General features: G+C 46.0%; 1 protein-coding gene across 1 annotated transcript in view; it reads right to left on the bottom strand.

Annotated features, from left to right (window-relative positions):
- Positions 1-16355, bottom strand: part of LOC311239418 (unconventional myosin-VIIb-like) — a gene marked incomplete at its 5' end in the record, with an annotated part of 195727 nt that overhangs the window by 148195 nt on the left and 31177 nt on the right. Inside the window, 4 exons of the mRNA XM_084327722.1 lie at positions 61-230; positions 1818-1953; positions 12131-12341; positions 12540-12676. Coding sequence (XP_084183848.1) covers positions 61-230; positions 1818-1953; positions 12131-12341; positions 12540-12676 — 654 coding nt within the window. The remainder of the gene's footprint in view (positions 1-60; positions 231-1817; positions 1954-12130; positions 12342-12539; positions 12677-16355) is intronic.

Genomic DNA, 16355 nt, shown 5'->3' with positions numbered 1-16355 from the left:
AGGAATAACAAATGAAAATTCTTAAAAGTAGTGGCATTAAAAATGGTTGCACTTCCATACCCGCAGAGAGCTCCCGGGTGTCACAATGATCTTTTTGTTGCCACCAGGGCCCTTTATCCCATTGGATGAGAGTTCAGTCTCAAAGATCTCCCGGAGTAGGTTATTGGTCGATGAGTCAATTATCTTGATGATGTCCGAGCTGACAGCATCTCTGTTCTTCTCCAAGAATCCTTTAAAGGAAAAAATAAACATTTCCACTTAACATCAATTCAAAGATTCACATAAACAAAGGGTGTGATCTGGCCATCTGTGAGCCCTGTATTTATTATTATTATTATTATTATTATTATTATTATTATTATTATTATTATTATTATTATTATTATTATTATTATTATTATTATTATTATTATTATTATTAATTAATACTACTACTAATAATAAACGTTATTTGTATAGCACCTTTCATAGAAGAATTGCAGCTCAAAGTGCTTCACAGCAGTAAAAAAGACATAGGCATAAAATTAGCACAGAATTGGCAGCTCAAGAGCAATACATAAAGTACAGACATAAAAGTAGACAACAAAGTCAAGATAACATAGAACATTAAATCACGTACTTCTTTTTAAATTTTTCATACGGTTTGATTGTCACCGATACACATAAATCATGAAATTGGCAGATACACATAACATAGACATGTCAATCCAGTATTGTAGATGTTTACACAATACGGTTGATAAGAAAAGGGTAAAAAACTAAGTGCTTCAGCACAGCAGTATTTTAGATGTTTAGTACAGTCAGAGCCATAGGTCTTTCTCATATACTCCGCTTTCCCCCCGTTTACATTTACATTTCTAAGGTACATTATAGAACAATTACAGTTCTAAATTACTTTACAGAACAGTTCTGAATTACTTTACAGAACAACAGCAATAAGTATGTCTACTTAAAGTTGTATTTGTTTTAGGCACAATAAATAATAAGAAAGCCCAGAGCAGTATACTTTGCTCTTAAAGGGGAACTCCAACATTTTGGGAAATTAGCTTATTTAACATCTTCCCTGGAGTTAGACAAGAAGATACATACCTTTTTTGTCTCTGTGCATGCATTTTAGCTTTGGGAATAGACGCTCCGTTAGCATAGCTTAGCTTCATCACTGGAAGTGAGGCAGGACAGTAGCCTTACAGTGCCTTACAGTGTATTGCAAGGTCTGACATTGACCAAACTTGATATGCATGACCTTGGTGGGCTCTAGGTCAACTCCTGAAAAGGGGGTCAATGTCAGACCTTGCAATCAAAAGTTAGGGGGCGCACTGAAATTATGGCAAGGGTTATTAGCCCCCTAACTTTTGATTGCAAAGTCTGACATTGACCCCCTTTTCAGGAGTTGACCTAGAGCCCACCAAGGTCATGCATATCAAGTTTGGTCAATGTCAGACCTTGCAATACACTGTAAGGCACTGTAAGGCTACTGTCCTGCCTCACTTCCAGTGATGAAGCTAAGCTATGCTAACGGAGCGTCTATTCCCAAAGCTAAAATGCACGCACAGAGACAAAAAAGGTATGTATCTTCTTGTCTAACTCCAGGGAAGATGTTAAATAAGCTAATTTCCCAAAATGTTGGAGTTCCCCTTTAATACTTCAAGTTTCATTACAAAGTTCAGTTCTAAAATACATTATAGAACAAATACACACGGCAGGAAATATATTCAATCAACTCAATGGTGTACGACAGTTCTATGGCAATTTTTAAGTAGACAGTAATAAAAGAGCAAAATAGAATAGAAAAATAGAACATGTACTTGTTCTTTTACCTTGTGCGTCGTAGTAAACCGCCCCAGCAAAATGGCGAATCCCAAAGTCCCTGTCGCGGTCACTCTTGGAAGGAATGAAGAGGTTGTTCTTGCAGTGCTGCTGGTTCATCTTGTTCAGCATGGTGACATCTGTGCCCTGTGGTCAACAACCCTGCTCAATCAGAACTGATCTCATCAGTATCAGACATCTTTAAAGTCTTTCATCTTTAAAATCAGAATCCTAATCTTTAAAGGAGATATACTGTGAAAATGTCCTTTTCCCATGTTTTGCATTTGTTTTCACAGAATGAATCGTCCCAACACTGAGAAAATGTCACATACAGTGTTGTTTCTGCAGTTCAGCTGTGACAAGTACTCTCCCTTTTGAAACAAGCCATTCAGAATTGCAGCCACAATGACCGTAGTTAATAACATGCACGCATGTGCATGTTAAGAGATCTTATAAATTAAATTAATTTCATTTTTTTTTTTTTTTTGAAATCTTTATTTCGAACATGTAAGTAAATACAAATACAAACAAAATAAAAAACTAAACAAAAGCAAAACATAACTCAATTTACATGTTCGAAAAGGAGTACACAGTAAATTTCGCTGAGTAAATTTTACTCAAACTGAATACATTTGACTCAAACTGAGTAAATGTTTACTCACTTGGGCTCAAATGGACTCAGTTTGAGTAAAATCTACTCTGCGAAATGGAAGAAGTATACACTTATTTAATCCTACCCCTTTTCCACTACTCAAATGAGTGTACTAATTTAAAACATTTCAAAACAAATATATATGCAAAAAAAACTATATATGTAAAACATGAAAGAAATAAAATAAAAATGTAAACACCCGTGAATATCAAGTCCCTTCCTCATCCCTGTACCTCGTGAACATAATTTCCTTATAATTCAGTTTGAATTGTCTCATATTTGGATGTTGTTTTAGCACCACATTCAGACTGTTCCACAGTTTCACTCCACATATTGAGATGCAGTGTCTTCTCATGGTAGTGCATACACTCGAAACTGGCCCATGTAAATGTCCTAACCCAACCCCCTCCAATGTACAGTAAATGACCAAGTATGGTTGTCAATATTCCAATGTACAGTTTTGCTTGTACAGTTGTACAGTGTCCCCCCCCCCCCCACCAGGGCCGGACTGGGGAAATAATTCATACCGGGAGATATAGCGCGAAATATAGCCCCAATCAGGCCACTTTTTAAGCGGGGGGTCTGGGGGTCCCCCACCTGGAAAATGTTAGTTACAAAGACTTAATTTCCTGCATTCTGGTGAAATTTAGTGCATGTGAATCACAAACTAATGAGCCAACAATTGCTTAGTACAATGTACTATTATGAACCTCAAATAAAACTGTTGTGGCACTAGCAATGCTACTCTCTCCACCTTCAAAAAGAAAAAAGCAAGAGCACAACATATTTTTCTATTTACTATTATAATACAGTTAACCACTCTCTCCACCTATTCAAACAGAGCAAGAGCACAATACCATATTCACTTTACTGATGCACTACCCATCAACAGTTAAAATAGCCCTTTACACAAACATTAAATAACAGACCTTTCATTACAATACTATAATAACAGTAGCCACTGCCAGAATAGTGACACATGTATCGCGTGTGGTGAGCACACCGTGCACACGCATGCATGCACAACGAAGACAGAAGATTGCACTGTCTCAATAAATTTAACTATAAAATGAGCTCAAAGTATGAGCTCACTGACTGAAATTTCCAACAAAAAGCATCAATTGTCAAATAATATTGATCACATTAACTAGACTAGATGTTTTTGAGGAAATTAGAAAGGGAACAACAACTTAACCCTTGTGTCTGATCAGATTCTTATTTTTTTGATAACTTTGCAGTGATTATGTTTGTAGCCAGTGTGGCAAAGGTGTGTAATCTTTGAATTATCTTGGAATTATTTTGACTTTCTCTTTCATAAATTGTTTATTCAACTTCAGCCCCAATCATAACCACCACATATTGTTTTTTGTAATGTCAGATCAACTCCTTTCAGAAAAGTGGGAGTGTGCCATCTGCCATTCCATTCGCCGCCTCCGCTGTCAATCAGTTGTATCGCCTGGTCCCGCCTCCACCAATCACAAGCGGCAGCACGGCTCCATTGTGTGTGATCCGCGTGAGGGAGAGAGAGTCAGATAGTTCTCCAACTCTGTCGCAGACAGTGAAATCCTGGTTGTCCCCCACCCACCTAGGTTATCTAACTATCGCGCCGCGCCGCCGCCACAACTAGAAACAATGCCCTGGCAAAAAATATATATATATATATAAATATATATAATTTTTTTTTTTATATATAATTTTTTTTTTTAATCTGTGCAGGCCAGGCCACCGGGAAAATTCCCGGTGCTCCCGATGGCCAGTCCGGGCCTGCCCCCCACCCCTCCTGCCCAACCCCCCACCCCCCCCACCCACCGAACCACCTCTAATGTACAGCCCACCCACCCCACCTACCCAACCTCCCCCAATGTACAGTTTTTACATCAAATGTATATACTCTTTTCTGGACTCTTTTTGTATCACAAACAGTACTGTATTTGCAAATCTGGTATGTCATAAATGTATAGATGTAGCAGTACTGTATATCTGTATGTCATGTATGTCATATGTCCTGATGAATTGAAAATGGGGGACCCTGAGGTAAACAAGACGAAAGTCTTTCTCTGGTCTGCATCCCCTTAACAATTGTGTGTATTGAGCTGTACTGTATTGTACCCATTCTGCAATCTGTTAATAAAGTTTTCAATCAATCAATCAACTAAGAACTTTTAAATTGAGTTCTCCCCTCAGATTATAACCCCCCTCTCTATCAAAGAACAGTTCTTGAATGTTTCCTGGAAGTACATTACCTTTTGCTTTATACATTAATTGTGCCGTTTTAAATTCCACACGATCATTTAACTTGATAATTTAATTTCATTCACTAAATACAGTAGTGAAAGAAGAAACATAATAATACAGTACAGTACAGTTCTGTTTTGTTAGTATTACCATCCTATATCCTCATCCAGGAACCCCCCCCCCCCCAAAAATTACTGTTGATCTGTGATTTAGGAACCACTAAGCTCCTCTGGGAGGCGCTATAGATCCTTGGGTGGAAGGACAGAATGCCTTAACAGAAGCTTGTTTCCCCAAGTCTTCCAGAAACTGAATTTTACCACCTAGCATTTCTCTCTGGACTCTCCCCCTCTCTCTGGCTCCTCCCCTTCTCTCTGATCTCTCCCCTTCTCTCTGGTCCCTCCCCTTCTCTCTGGTCCCTCCCCTTCCCCCTCCCACTATCCTCCATGAGACCTTATTTTATAAAGAATATGTACGATAGTCAATGGTGAGACAAATTATTTTTTGATCCCATTTGAATTGTGCCATAACAATGTTTGTGTAAAAATAATAAGTGTAATTGTCAGCTAGCTAACGTTATGTTATACTGTATCAAAGGTTAGGGTTAGGGTTAGCTAACTTGTGAGTCAATCGACTTTCTTGACTTTGAATTATTTACTTTGAATTACTATGAATTTGAATTATCTTTAAAATTGGCAAACATCATGTGTAATTTATCTCTCACTGTTACAAAGGGTCAGATTAAACCAAATATATATATTTATTACTTGAGATATATTGTATAATATTTGTATATCGTCTGATATCCCTTGTATATTCTTTGTACATATACACGGAATATCCCTTTACCTAGGTACAAGCCAGACCATAATATTCGTTCTCCTATTGGACAGCGACCCCTAGGCGCCAACGACCATACCCCCAATGGCGAGTTCAAAGCCACCGCCAAGACATGTCTCAACATGTCCAGGTTTGCGCAGTAATACGAGACAGAACTGAGGTTGGCACTAGATTATTCACCTTACGTATAAATACGGCGCAGGTGGAAACAGCAGCACTTCGTTCAAAGTATCAGTTCATTCAGTTCATCATTCGTTCAAAGTAACGTATCGTCTTATCAAACGTTAAAGCCTTCACCACGAGTCAACGACCAAGTGAAGTGAGCAACCTTGCGTCTAAATAGAGCACTTAGAACCGCGTGCGAATAGGATAGTAAAAGTGTCAGAGTTTAGTGAAATAACGTCAAGTTCGACCTAGTTAAATGTGAAGTACCGTGCACAGGAGAATCTACACCGGCGAATGCAGAGCCTTTTCCGGCTGGATTATATTGCTTTGGTACTGTGGCTGCTGGAGCAGAGAACCGTCTACCCCACTGCTGTGTGGGATCTACCCGTGAGGAGCATCACTCGAGCCCGTCTCTAGGAAGAGGCTGGCTGGCTTTCATCCATGCTGTCGCGCATACTGGATTATAGCTGCTGTTTTTGTCTGTCGATCGAGGGGAGTATATGTACCGCCTCCCGTAGTTGGAGCTTATTTATTCCTCGTTGACCCAGACTTTGCATTCGAACATTCCTCTCCCCTGCTGGCTTACAACCGGAGGGAACCCCTTAGTATCTCCAGCTGACTATGAGTGTGCCTTATGTAATTCTTATGCTACAGGTGGTGTCAGTTATACCCATCTTAATATGCTCATGGACTTACGCTCTTGACCTACTTAAGTGTTCTTCGCCATATAAGCGCAATTCATAATTCTCAATATTGTAACCTATTGTTGCTGCTCTGATAATAAATCCCTCCAAATAGAACTTTAGTTGTCATTGTCGTATTCTTGTGTGGGTGTTCACCAGATATACCGTGTACTGTATGGCCAGTAATTAAAGTACATAACTAAGTAGTGGTTTAATAATACCATACTCTCAATACAGTCAGGGAATTGTACCCCTGAGTTACAATTGGTCCTTCGAGCCGGAGGGTATCAGTGTAATATCTAATATAATATTGATATTAACCATGGCCAGCGGTGAACACTCCCCAAGCAGCTCTCCCGAGCTAGAACGCCCGCAGCGCAGACGTCAGCCACCTCCCTATCTAGAGGCATACGCTGTCAGTCTAATACCTAGCTTTATAAAGACGTTAAATGCGGATAAAATAAATAAAGCGGATAGTCAAAGCATGTCAAATCCTACCGACCAGACGACCCTGCCAGCAGAGACCCCAGTGGGTTCTAACGAAACTGACCAAGCCCACGGGGGGGACCAGGGGGGACATGACATGACTATACCCCCAGACAACGTCAACGGGACGGTCCCCGGAGAGCTCCAGGATAAAGAAAGCGCTCCAGGGACAGAACCCGACCCACGACCAGAAGAGAAGCGCGCCCAGGAGACGGACCTCGAGGCGCGCCCAGAGAACAGATCTCCAACGAGCACTGCCAGAAGCCGATCACCTCCGTCGGTGTCTTCCCCCAGCGAAGCGGACAAGATGCTGGCGCAGGCATTCATCGCCACCCTGGCAGCCTCCACCGAACGCGATCGACTTCAGGGTGAACGCGATCGACTTCAAGCGCAACAGACGAGCGAGCGCGAACAAGCTGCAGACCAACGAGAGCGCCTTCACGCGCAACTCCAAGCGCTAGCCCTCAGTGAGCGCGAACACGCTGCAACCGAGCGAGAGCGCTTCCAGGCGCAACAAAGGAGTGAAGACGACCGCATAAGACTGGAGACCAGACGCCTTCAGACGGAAGAGAACATTGAAAGAGGCCGCGCCGAGGCACAGCGCGCCGCCGCCAATGCACAGCGCGACGCCGCCCATGCCAGCGCCGATGCACAGCGCGCCGCCGCCAATCCACAGCGCGACGCCGCCCATGCCAGCGCCAATGCACAGCGCGACGACGCCAACGCACAGCGCGACGCCGCCAATACCCAGCGCGAAGCACAGCGCGACGCCGCCGATGCACAGCGCGACACCGCCCATACCCAGCGCGAAGCAGAGCGCGACCGGCTGCAGGCGCAGATGGTAGAACAATTGATTGCCATGGCGACACCCTCTCTCTCCGCACGGAGCTCCCGGAGATCATCACGACAAGGGTCTAGGGCACATTCCCCTACCCGACCAAGCGACCCGGGACCCCGCCAACAGGAGGATCCTGTCTACGTCTCCGACCCCCCTCCCCGACCGGTCCACACGAGACCCAGCCACCGGGAAGAACCGGCCTACGTCGCCGAGAGACTGACTAGAAGACTCCAGGCCCTAGAAGAGGAAGAGGAAGAGGAGGAATGTCCAGCCCACCAGCAGCAACGTACTCTGGACCAGGAGGCCCAGTACAGCCCCGACCAGCAGCAACGTACTCTGGACCAGGAGGCCCAGTACAGCCCCGACGTCAGCCCCGAGCCACTGCACTACAAACCCCCGACCCAACTCACGGGTGAGTTTGACGTACAGTCAGCACCGAGGAACAGCACCTGGGTACCCGGCCCCTGGTACCCACCAAGTACCAACCCACGACAACACGTACGGGGAGACTCGCCCAGGAGGCCTCTTCCCCAACGCTCACCGATGTGCCAGCCATCCATGGCATCGTACCTTGGCACACCGACGTTCCCAGACTTTACGCGCGAGGACAGAGCACAGTACACGGAATTACGGATGTGCTTGGAGACTATGATGTCCGACGTCCCTGATGAGTCGTACAAATATGCTATCCTCCTCAAGCACCTCAAGGTGCCCAGAGCGCATAATATAGCGCTGGCATATTCCAACTCAAGTACCCCATACACCGCAGCTCTAGTAGCCCTCGACCAGCGTTATGGACGCATATGGGACTACGTGATACAAGAGATAAGGAATATTGACCGTCTCCCCCCAGCCAAAGACAATAGAGCATTGGATGACCTCTCTATCAAGGTACAATCCCTGGTAGGGATGCTGGGGTCCCAAAGGGAATAGGGGATACATGAACTGTATGCTAACTCTAATGTAGAACGGATATTAGAGAAGCTCCCTCCAGCCCGCCAAGAGCGCTTTCGGCGGCAGAGAGACCACCGTGATCCCGACGGTCCCGAGCCATCCCTCCTAGACCTGGCCGACTTCCTCGCGAGAGAAGTCAGCAGCCTACGACTGGACACGTTCGTGTGGAGTGGACCAAGCCCAAGAGATGGACCTCGGGGATCAAATGATAACCGCCGGTCGGTGACCGTTATGCACCAAGCCGAATCAGTACCGCAGCACAAGAACCACAACACCCCCTCGACGAAAGAGGAGTGGAAGATTGAATGCCAGTACTGTGAAGGGGAACATTGGCTGTATCAATGTGACAATTTCAAGAAGCTGACCACGGACGAGGTGAGTCAGTGGATCAAAGACCACCGCCGCTGCTTCCGCTGCGCGCGCAGCCATATGGCAGCTGAGTGCCGTTTGAAGAAGAAGTGCAGCAGGTGCGGCGGCGCCCACTTGGAGGTCCTGCATGACATCAACAGGCGTCCGCCAGGACAACAAAGTGGGCCCGTCACGGTAATGTACCAGGCCGAGGCGGTGGCACCAGTACCGAAGATCCACCAGACCGCCCCCTGGTGTACCGACTGCTACAGCAGACACTGGGAGTCACGGTGCTACTCGGACGACCGCGAGTCGGCACCACTCCAGAAGATCCAAGGCAACCGACCAACAGGAGTGCTCCATATAGACCAGCATAGCGGGAACCCCCGAGTGCTCATCAAAGTGGTCAGAGTGCTCCTGAGCTACGAGGACAAGGTCCTGGACACTTACGCCGTCCTAGACGATGGGTCTGAAAAGACTCTCCTCCTCGCTTCCGCCGCAGCCCAGCTGGGTCTGCGGGGTGCCAAAGGAACAATGACAATACGTACCATAAGAAGAGACCAGAAGACCATAAAGGGTGAAAATGTCTCCTTCAAGATAGCAGCGGTGGACCAGCCCGAGAAGCAGTATAGTATCACTAACGTCTTCACCAGCCACGACATAGGCCTGTCACAGTACACCTACCCCATCCCACAGCTGATGGCGAAGTACGTGCACCTACGTCAACTACCTATACCGCTCATCGACGGCGCCACACCGACCCTGCTCATCGGCTCCGACCACGCGGACCTCATTCTCCCAATTGAGGCGGCCCACATCGGACCCAAAGGATGCCCAGTCGCGGTTCAGACCCGACTGGGGTGGACGCTCCAGGGCCCCCTCTACGGACTTGACAGTAAACCCACGTCTACACGCTGCCTGCACACAAAGGTGAGCGACACCGGCCACTCTCTCGTACAGCCCGTTGAGAGGCTATTGACATTAGGCGAGAGGCCTGTGAGAGAACCGTGGGCACAAGAGGGAGTTCCGAACTCCACCCCCCTCAGCTGCGCTCCAGACGTAGCTGACCTCGAACCCAGCACCCCAAGCGACTCCTTGATGGGGCGGCCGGAACCAGCCCCTCCTCAGACGGGGTACAGACCAAACAAGAGGAACAGACGGAGGATGTGGAGGCACAGCCAAGCACAGATCAACCAGTCTCAAGCCCGCTTCCTCCTAAGCCCCCCTCCATCCCGTCCAGCCCGTCAGAAGCGGGTCAAGGACAGGGACAACTTAAAAGTGGACACAATCGTCATGATCATAGACCAGTCACTACCCCGAGCTGCGTGGCCGGCCGGCCGCGTAAGCAAAGTGATCACTGGTGCCGACGGAAAGGTCAGAGCGGCAGAAGTTCTTGTCCAGGGACGGACATACACCCGACCCGTGGCGAGGCTGATAGAGTTGCCAAGGCTACCTGACTCCCTTGATGACGACCATGACCCACTGACTTTGTGAATTGTCCTACTCCTCACAACGGACATTGAGTAGTGGACAAGACGGTTAATCTGTCTCTGCTTATCTAATTAGGTGCGGACTAATTAGGAGGCGGCTGTTACAAAGGGTCAGATTAAACCAAATATATATATTTATTACTTGAGATATATTGTATAATATTTGTATATCGTCTGATATCCCTTGTATATTCTTTGTACATATACACGGAATATCCCTTTACCTAGGTACAAGCCAGACCATAATATTCGTTCTCCTATTGGACAGCGACCCCTAGGCGCCAACGACCATACCCCCAATGGCGAGTTCAAAGCCACCGCCAAGACATGTCTCAACATGTCCAGGTTTGCGCAGTAATACGAGACAGAACTGAGGTTGGCACTAGATTATTCACCTTACGTATAAATACGGCGCAGGTGGAAACAGCAGCACTTCGTTCAAAGTATCAGTTCATTCAGTTCATCATTCGTTCAAAGTAACGTATCGTCTTATCAAACGTTAAAGCCTTCACCACGAGTCAACGACCAAGTGAAGTGAGCAACCTTGCGTCTAAATAGAGCACTTAGAACCGCGTGCGAATAGGATAGTAAAAGTGTCAGAGTTTAGTGAAATAACGTCAAGTTCGACCTAGTTAAATGTGAAGTACCGTGCACAGGAGAATCTACACCGGCGAATGCAGAGCCTTTTCCGGCTGGATTATATTGCTTTGGTACTGTGGCTGCTGGAGCAGAGAACCGTCTACCCCACTGCTGTGTGGGATCTACCCGTGAGGAGCATCACTCGAGCCCGTCTCTAGGAAGAGGCTGGCTGGCTTTCATCCATGCTGTCGCGCATACTGGATTATAGCTGCTGTTTTTGTCTGCCGATCGAGGGGAGTATATGTACCGCCTCCCGTAGCTGGAGCTTATTTATTCCTCGTTGACCCAGACTTTGCATTCAAACATTCCTCTCCCCTGCTGGCTTACAACCGGAGGGAACCCCTTAGTATCTCCAGCTGACTACGAGTGTGCCTTATGTAATTCTTATGCTACAGGTGGTGTCAGTTATACCCATCTTAATATGCTCATGGACTTACGCTCTTGACCTACTTAAGTGTTCTTCGTCATATAAGCGCAATTCATAATTCTCAATATTGTAACCTATTGTTGCTGCTCTGATAATAAATCCCTCCAAATAGAACTTTAGGTGTCATTGTCGTATTCTTGTGTGGGTGTTCACCAGATATACCATGTACTGTATGGCCAGTAATTAAAGTACATAACTAAGTAGTGGTTTAATAATACCATACTCTCAATACAGTCAGGGAATTGTACCCCTCAGTTACACTCACCGTTGACTACCGTACATATTTTTTCCAAAATAAGGTACCTTGAGACATCGGAAGGAGGTTGGGGGGGGGGGGGGGGGACTTTGCCTCTTTATTTCCCCCCCACCCCCCTCCACTCTCTCTCTCCCTCTGGACTACTACTACTTCAATGATGTGGACTACTAGCACTTTGTCTTGTGACTTTACATACTGTCCTGTCTGTCTTCGTTGTGTGTGGTGGGGAACTGAAATTAGCTCTTTTAAACCTGCCAACCTTTCCACCAGGCCTGGCTGTGTGGTAGAGGAGACTTGACTTGACTTTACAGCACCTTTGGGAAAAGGCTTTCTTCATCAATCAGGGCCAGCAGGTTGCAGGGCTTCCCGGCCAACAGGTCCAGGGTGGGCTGGTTGTCTGCGAAGCTGATGTTGTTCCACACGACCCCCTCTCTCAGGTACTCCTCCTGCTCCAGCTTGAACATGTGGCGCACAAAGAACTGCTGGAGCTGCTCGTTGGCAAAGTTGATACACAGTTGCTCAAAGCTGTAAAATGAAGGGGGGGGGGGGGTAATGTTCATTGGGAGATTGTTTTGTAATATATTGGCAGCATGCTTCAGGATTAAAGGCTCAATCAGCGATCCAAATGTTAACACATGTATATATATATACATATATATATATATACAGTATATATATATAAAATCTTTAAAGAAAACAGAATCCTTGTTTTATTTTTGTCACCTGTTTTTATCAAAGTTCTCAAAGCCAAAGATATCCAGCAGACCGATGGACTGACGCATGTCGTTGGGCCCGGTGGTTTTACGGATGATACTGTTGATTTTCCCCACAATCCATACAAACAGCTTATTGTAGATCGACTGAAAGAAATTATTTACAAAATAATTCTTTAAGTAATTCAGTGAAATCAAAACATTTAAATGTCCTAATTCAGTACGCTGAGTATTTAACAGTACAGCCTTTTTGGTGTGTGATGGTGCCATAGTTATTAAAGACACAATGCCATAGTTATTAAACTCTTCCACCCGTGCGGTCCATCGGCGGACCGCAAACTACATCACGTCCTAAATCAATCTGTCTAGACTGTCTGACAAAACGATCGTTTTATTTTTCAAACATATTCAAGTATAAACATCATAACCATGTCACAACAGCCGTTATAATGTATATTATCATCAATAAGTTAGTTTACCAATAGGTTAAAGTGTTATTAGTGCGAGGGGGCGGAGCCAGGCGTTCATGGGGTGAGACGTGTTTCACGGGAGCTCCCTATTATCGTGCGGAAAACACTGTCACCCCACTAGTCTTTATTTTATTTTTATTTGTTATTGGTCTTTTTGTTGAGTGGTCGAGCATCTACTACTTTCATCGACCTTTTTTCAACTTTTCACGATGTCGAAGGGAACCAGAGCCATGAACGCTACAGCCGACAAAATGGCACCGAGCCCGTCCTCGCTTTCGCCTGAGATAAGTGAAATTCTCTCGGTCGTGACCAAACTCCATGCGGACTTTGAGGTACGCTTCGCTGATGCACAAATGAAAGCGCAGGCGGAACTTTTTGATACCTTCCATCGGGCAATGTAGGAGGAAATCAGGCTGGCGGTAGGTCCGTTGAGAGAAAAGATGGAGTCGCTACACGCTGCCGCGCAGCTAACGCTAACGAACTAGCTTCGCTAACGGTTGAGGCCTCTCGACAGAGCGAGAGGGGGGCGGGTCTGGAGTCCTCCCTGCTGGCTAGGCAGGCTGACGTCGCCAAATTACAGTCGGTAATTGGGGAAATGCAGTCCAGGGAGAGACGATACAACATCAGGATTGTAGGTGTACCGGAGGGCAGTGAGGGAGGATGTCTCTCGGAGAACATGCCGGAGCTGCTGCAGAAAATACTGGGGAAAGATGTCCTTCCCGACCCGCCATTATGTGAGTCGGCTTACAGAGCGGGCAAGACCAGTCCTGATGTGAGCAAGGAGCCGAGGCCCATCATTGTCAAGCTAAACAGGCTACAGCAGAGAGAACTCAGCATGCGGTCGGCCCGGGCCAGAAGGGGGGATCTGGGTCTCAACAATCACAAAGTGGCCATTTTCGAGGACTTCACACCGGAGGTTCAGGCACAGAGGGGCGAATACAAACTGGTCATGGCCAAGCTATGGAAACTGGGCTTGAGGCCTACGCTATTCGCCTCCGCAAGATTGTCTGTGCTATGTAAGGGCGATGACCGTCGCTCATTTTGGTCGTTGGCCAAAGCGGAGGTATATCTCGGGGGGTTGGTCGAGACGGTGGCTTGATAGCTTTGTCGGGTGAGTGGCTTGGCGTTGTGGACCTAAATACATTGTTAGGGCGGACTACTCACAATTGCTTGTTATCAGGCCCAGACAGGCTAACTATCCGCTGCCCATCCGAGCTCTATGGAGGCTAACGAGCTAACTGAACAATGTACATGACAGATTCTAGCGTGCTAGCCGGATTCATCACTAGCTTACGCGCTGGCCTCGGGCTGGCTAGCGGGCTGTGTATATCGCCCGCGTCGAGACATTCGTGATCCGATAATGTTTACGTATTTTGGTTGCTGTTGCTGTTCAAAGTGACATCGGTTTGCACAATTCAATGGTGATCGGGTCCTTAACTAACTTCTTGTATGCTTTTATTTTTATATCCAGGATGTTTTGAGCTTTGGGCTCCAATAGTAGAAGGTCGGTTGAATATACATATACAATATATGATAACAGTTGGGTCGGGTATAGCTTTGTTTGCACTTTAGCCATAACCCTCTTTTCCTTTTCTCTTATTGTCGCTGTTTTTATGTCATCTGTATGCGCGATTTAAATGTGATCCGATTCTGCCTTAGACTATCTGCTGGTATGCTTTAATTTAATTTTGTTTTGAATTTTCCTTTATCCATTTATGCTATGACGTTGCGACATTGATACGCAGACTCGGAAGTAGATGATCACAGGGTTGATGTTGAGTTATTATATAATAATGGCTATTTTTCCATTATAGTTGTCTCGTGTTAGAGTCAAGGCTCACGGTGGTTTTCGACCGATATCTTTATTGAGATTAATTTTTATTTTTATTTGTGTTTATTGGACTAGTGGGGGTTTAATCAGGGGTTTATCTAGAGGGGGGTCGGAGTGGAGAGCGTCTTATTGGATCCATGACTCCAGTGGGTGATGAGAGGAAGATGACCATCCTTAGTGGATGGGGCATAGGGAGTGGATTGGAGAGTGGGTATAGGAGGGTTAATAATAGGACGGGTGGGTTAGGGTTTAGAGTAGAAGGAGGGTGGGTTGTAACTGGGGTGGTATTGTTCTGTGTTTTATGTACTGTTGTCTTATATGTGTGTGATTGTTCCTCCTCTGAACTCCTGAGATTGACCGTCTGGGCCCGCCTGGATCAGCGCCTCGAGCCTCAGCCTAGTTGCACTGGTATGTTCTCTACGCATTTAGACAAATTCGACCATGGCTAAATTGAATATTTTAATTTGGAACGCTGGGGGTCTTAACGCCCCTCACAAGCGTGCCAGTGTCCTTTGGTTATTGAAGAGAAGAAAGATTGACATTGCTCTCCTTAGTGAGACGCATTTATTGGTAGGTGATGTGTCAAGGCTGGCAAATCGACAATATCATGTTATCTCCTCATCCTCAGCCGATAAGACAAAAGGAGTCGTCATAGTTACAAGACGTAACCTTGATATCAAAGTCCTGGACGTATGGTCGGACACGGAGGGAAGGATTACTATAGCAAAAGTTGAGTTCTCTCATAGGAAGATGGCAATAATAGCATTGTATGCCCCTAACACATTTGATTCAGCATTCTATAATACAATCACGAAGAATTTGTTGGAACTTACTGGATACGCTCTCATTGTGGGTGGCGATTTTAATGCGTGCTGGGATGCGGAGATGGATAGGTCTGGGTCCTCTGAAACAAGCGACCAACAACGGTCCTCTAAGGCCCTCAGGATGTGGGCCCAGGACACTGGGCTCACAGACCTATGGCGAATATCCAATCCCACCCTCAAGGATTACTCTCACCTGTCAGCCAGACACAAAACCTTCTCTCGAATAGACTATGCATTCGCGTCCCCTAATATGTTTGATAGTTTCGACATCTCATTGGTTCCCCTGGCTCTCTCGGACCACAAGGGGATTTTCCTTACGGCAACCTTTGGCAGGCTCACAGTTATATAGCTCAGAGGTTAATCTCGACGACTCTAAATTTGAATCGTTCATTGGCGGGCTTGAGATACCCCACATTTCTGAGGAAGAGGCCAAGGAACTGGGGAAACCGATCACTCTTATGGAATTGAGGGAGACGATTGCTGAAATGCAGAGGGGTAAGGCACCAGGCTGGGATGGTATTCCACCCGAGGTGTATTTAGCTTTCTGGGACCAACTGGGTCCATTGATGCTCGATATGATCAATTATGCTATCGAACAAGGGGAGTTCTCAAGAGATGTCAACATGGCGTTGATTTCCTTACTTCTCAAGAAGGACAAAGATCCCAATGATTGTGGTAGCTATAGGCCCTTGAGTCTTCTC

The sequence above is a fragment of the Notolepis coatsorum genome (genome assembly GCF_963971535.1).
Source record: "Notolepis coatsorum genome assembly, chromosome: 13".
Taxonomy (NCBI): Eukaryota; Metazoa; Chordata; class Actinopteri; order Aulopiformes; family Paralepididae; genus Notolepis; species Notolepis coatsorum.
This window is presented reverse-complemented; position numbering and strand designations above follow the sequence as displayed.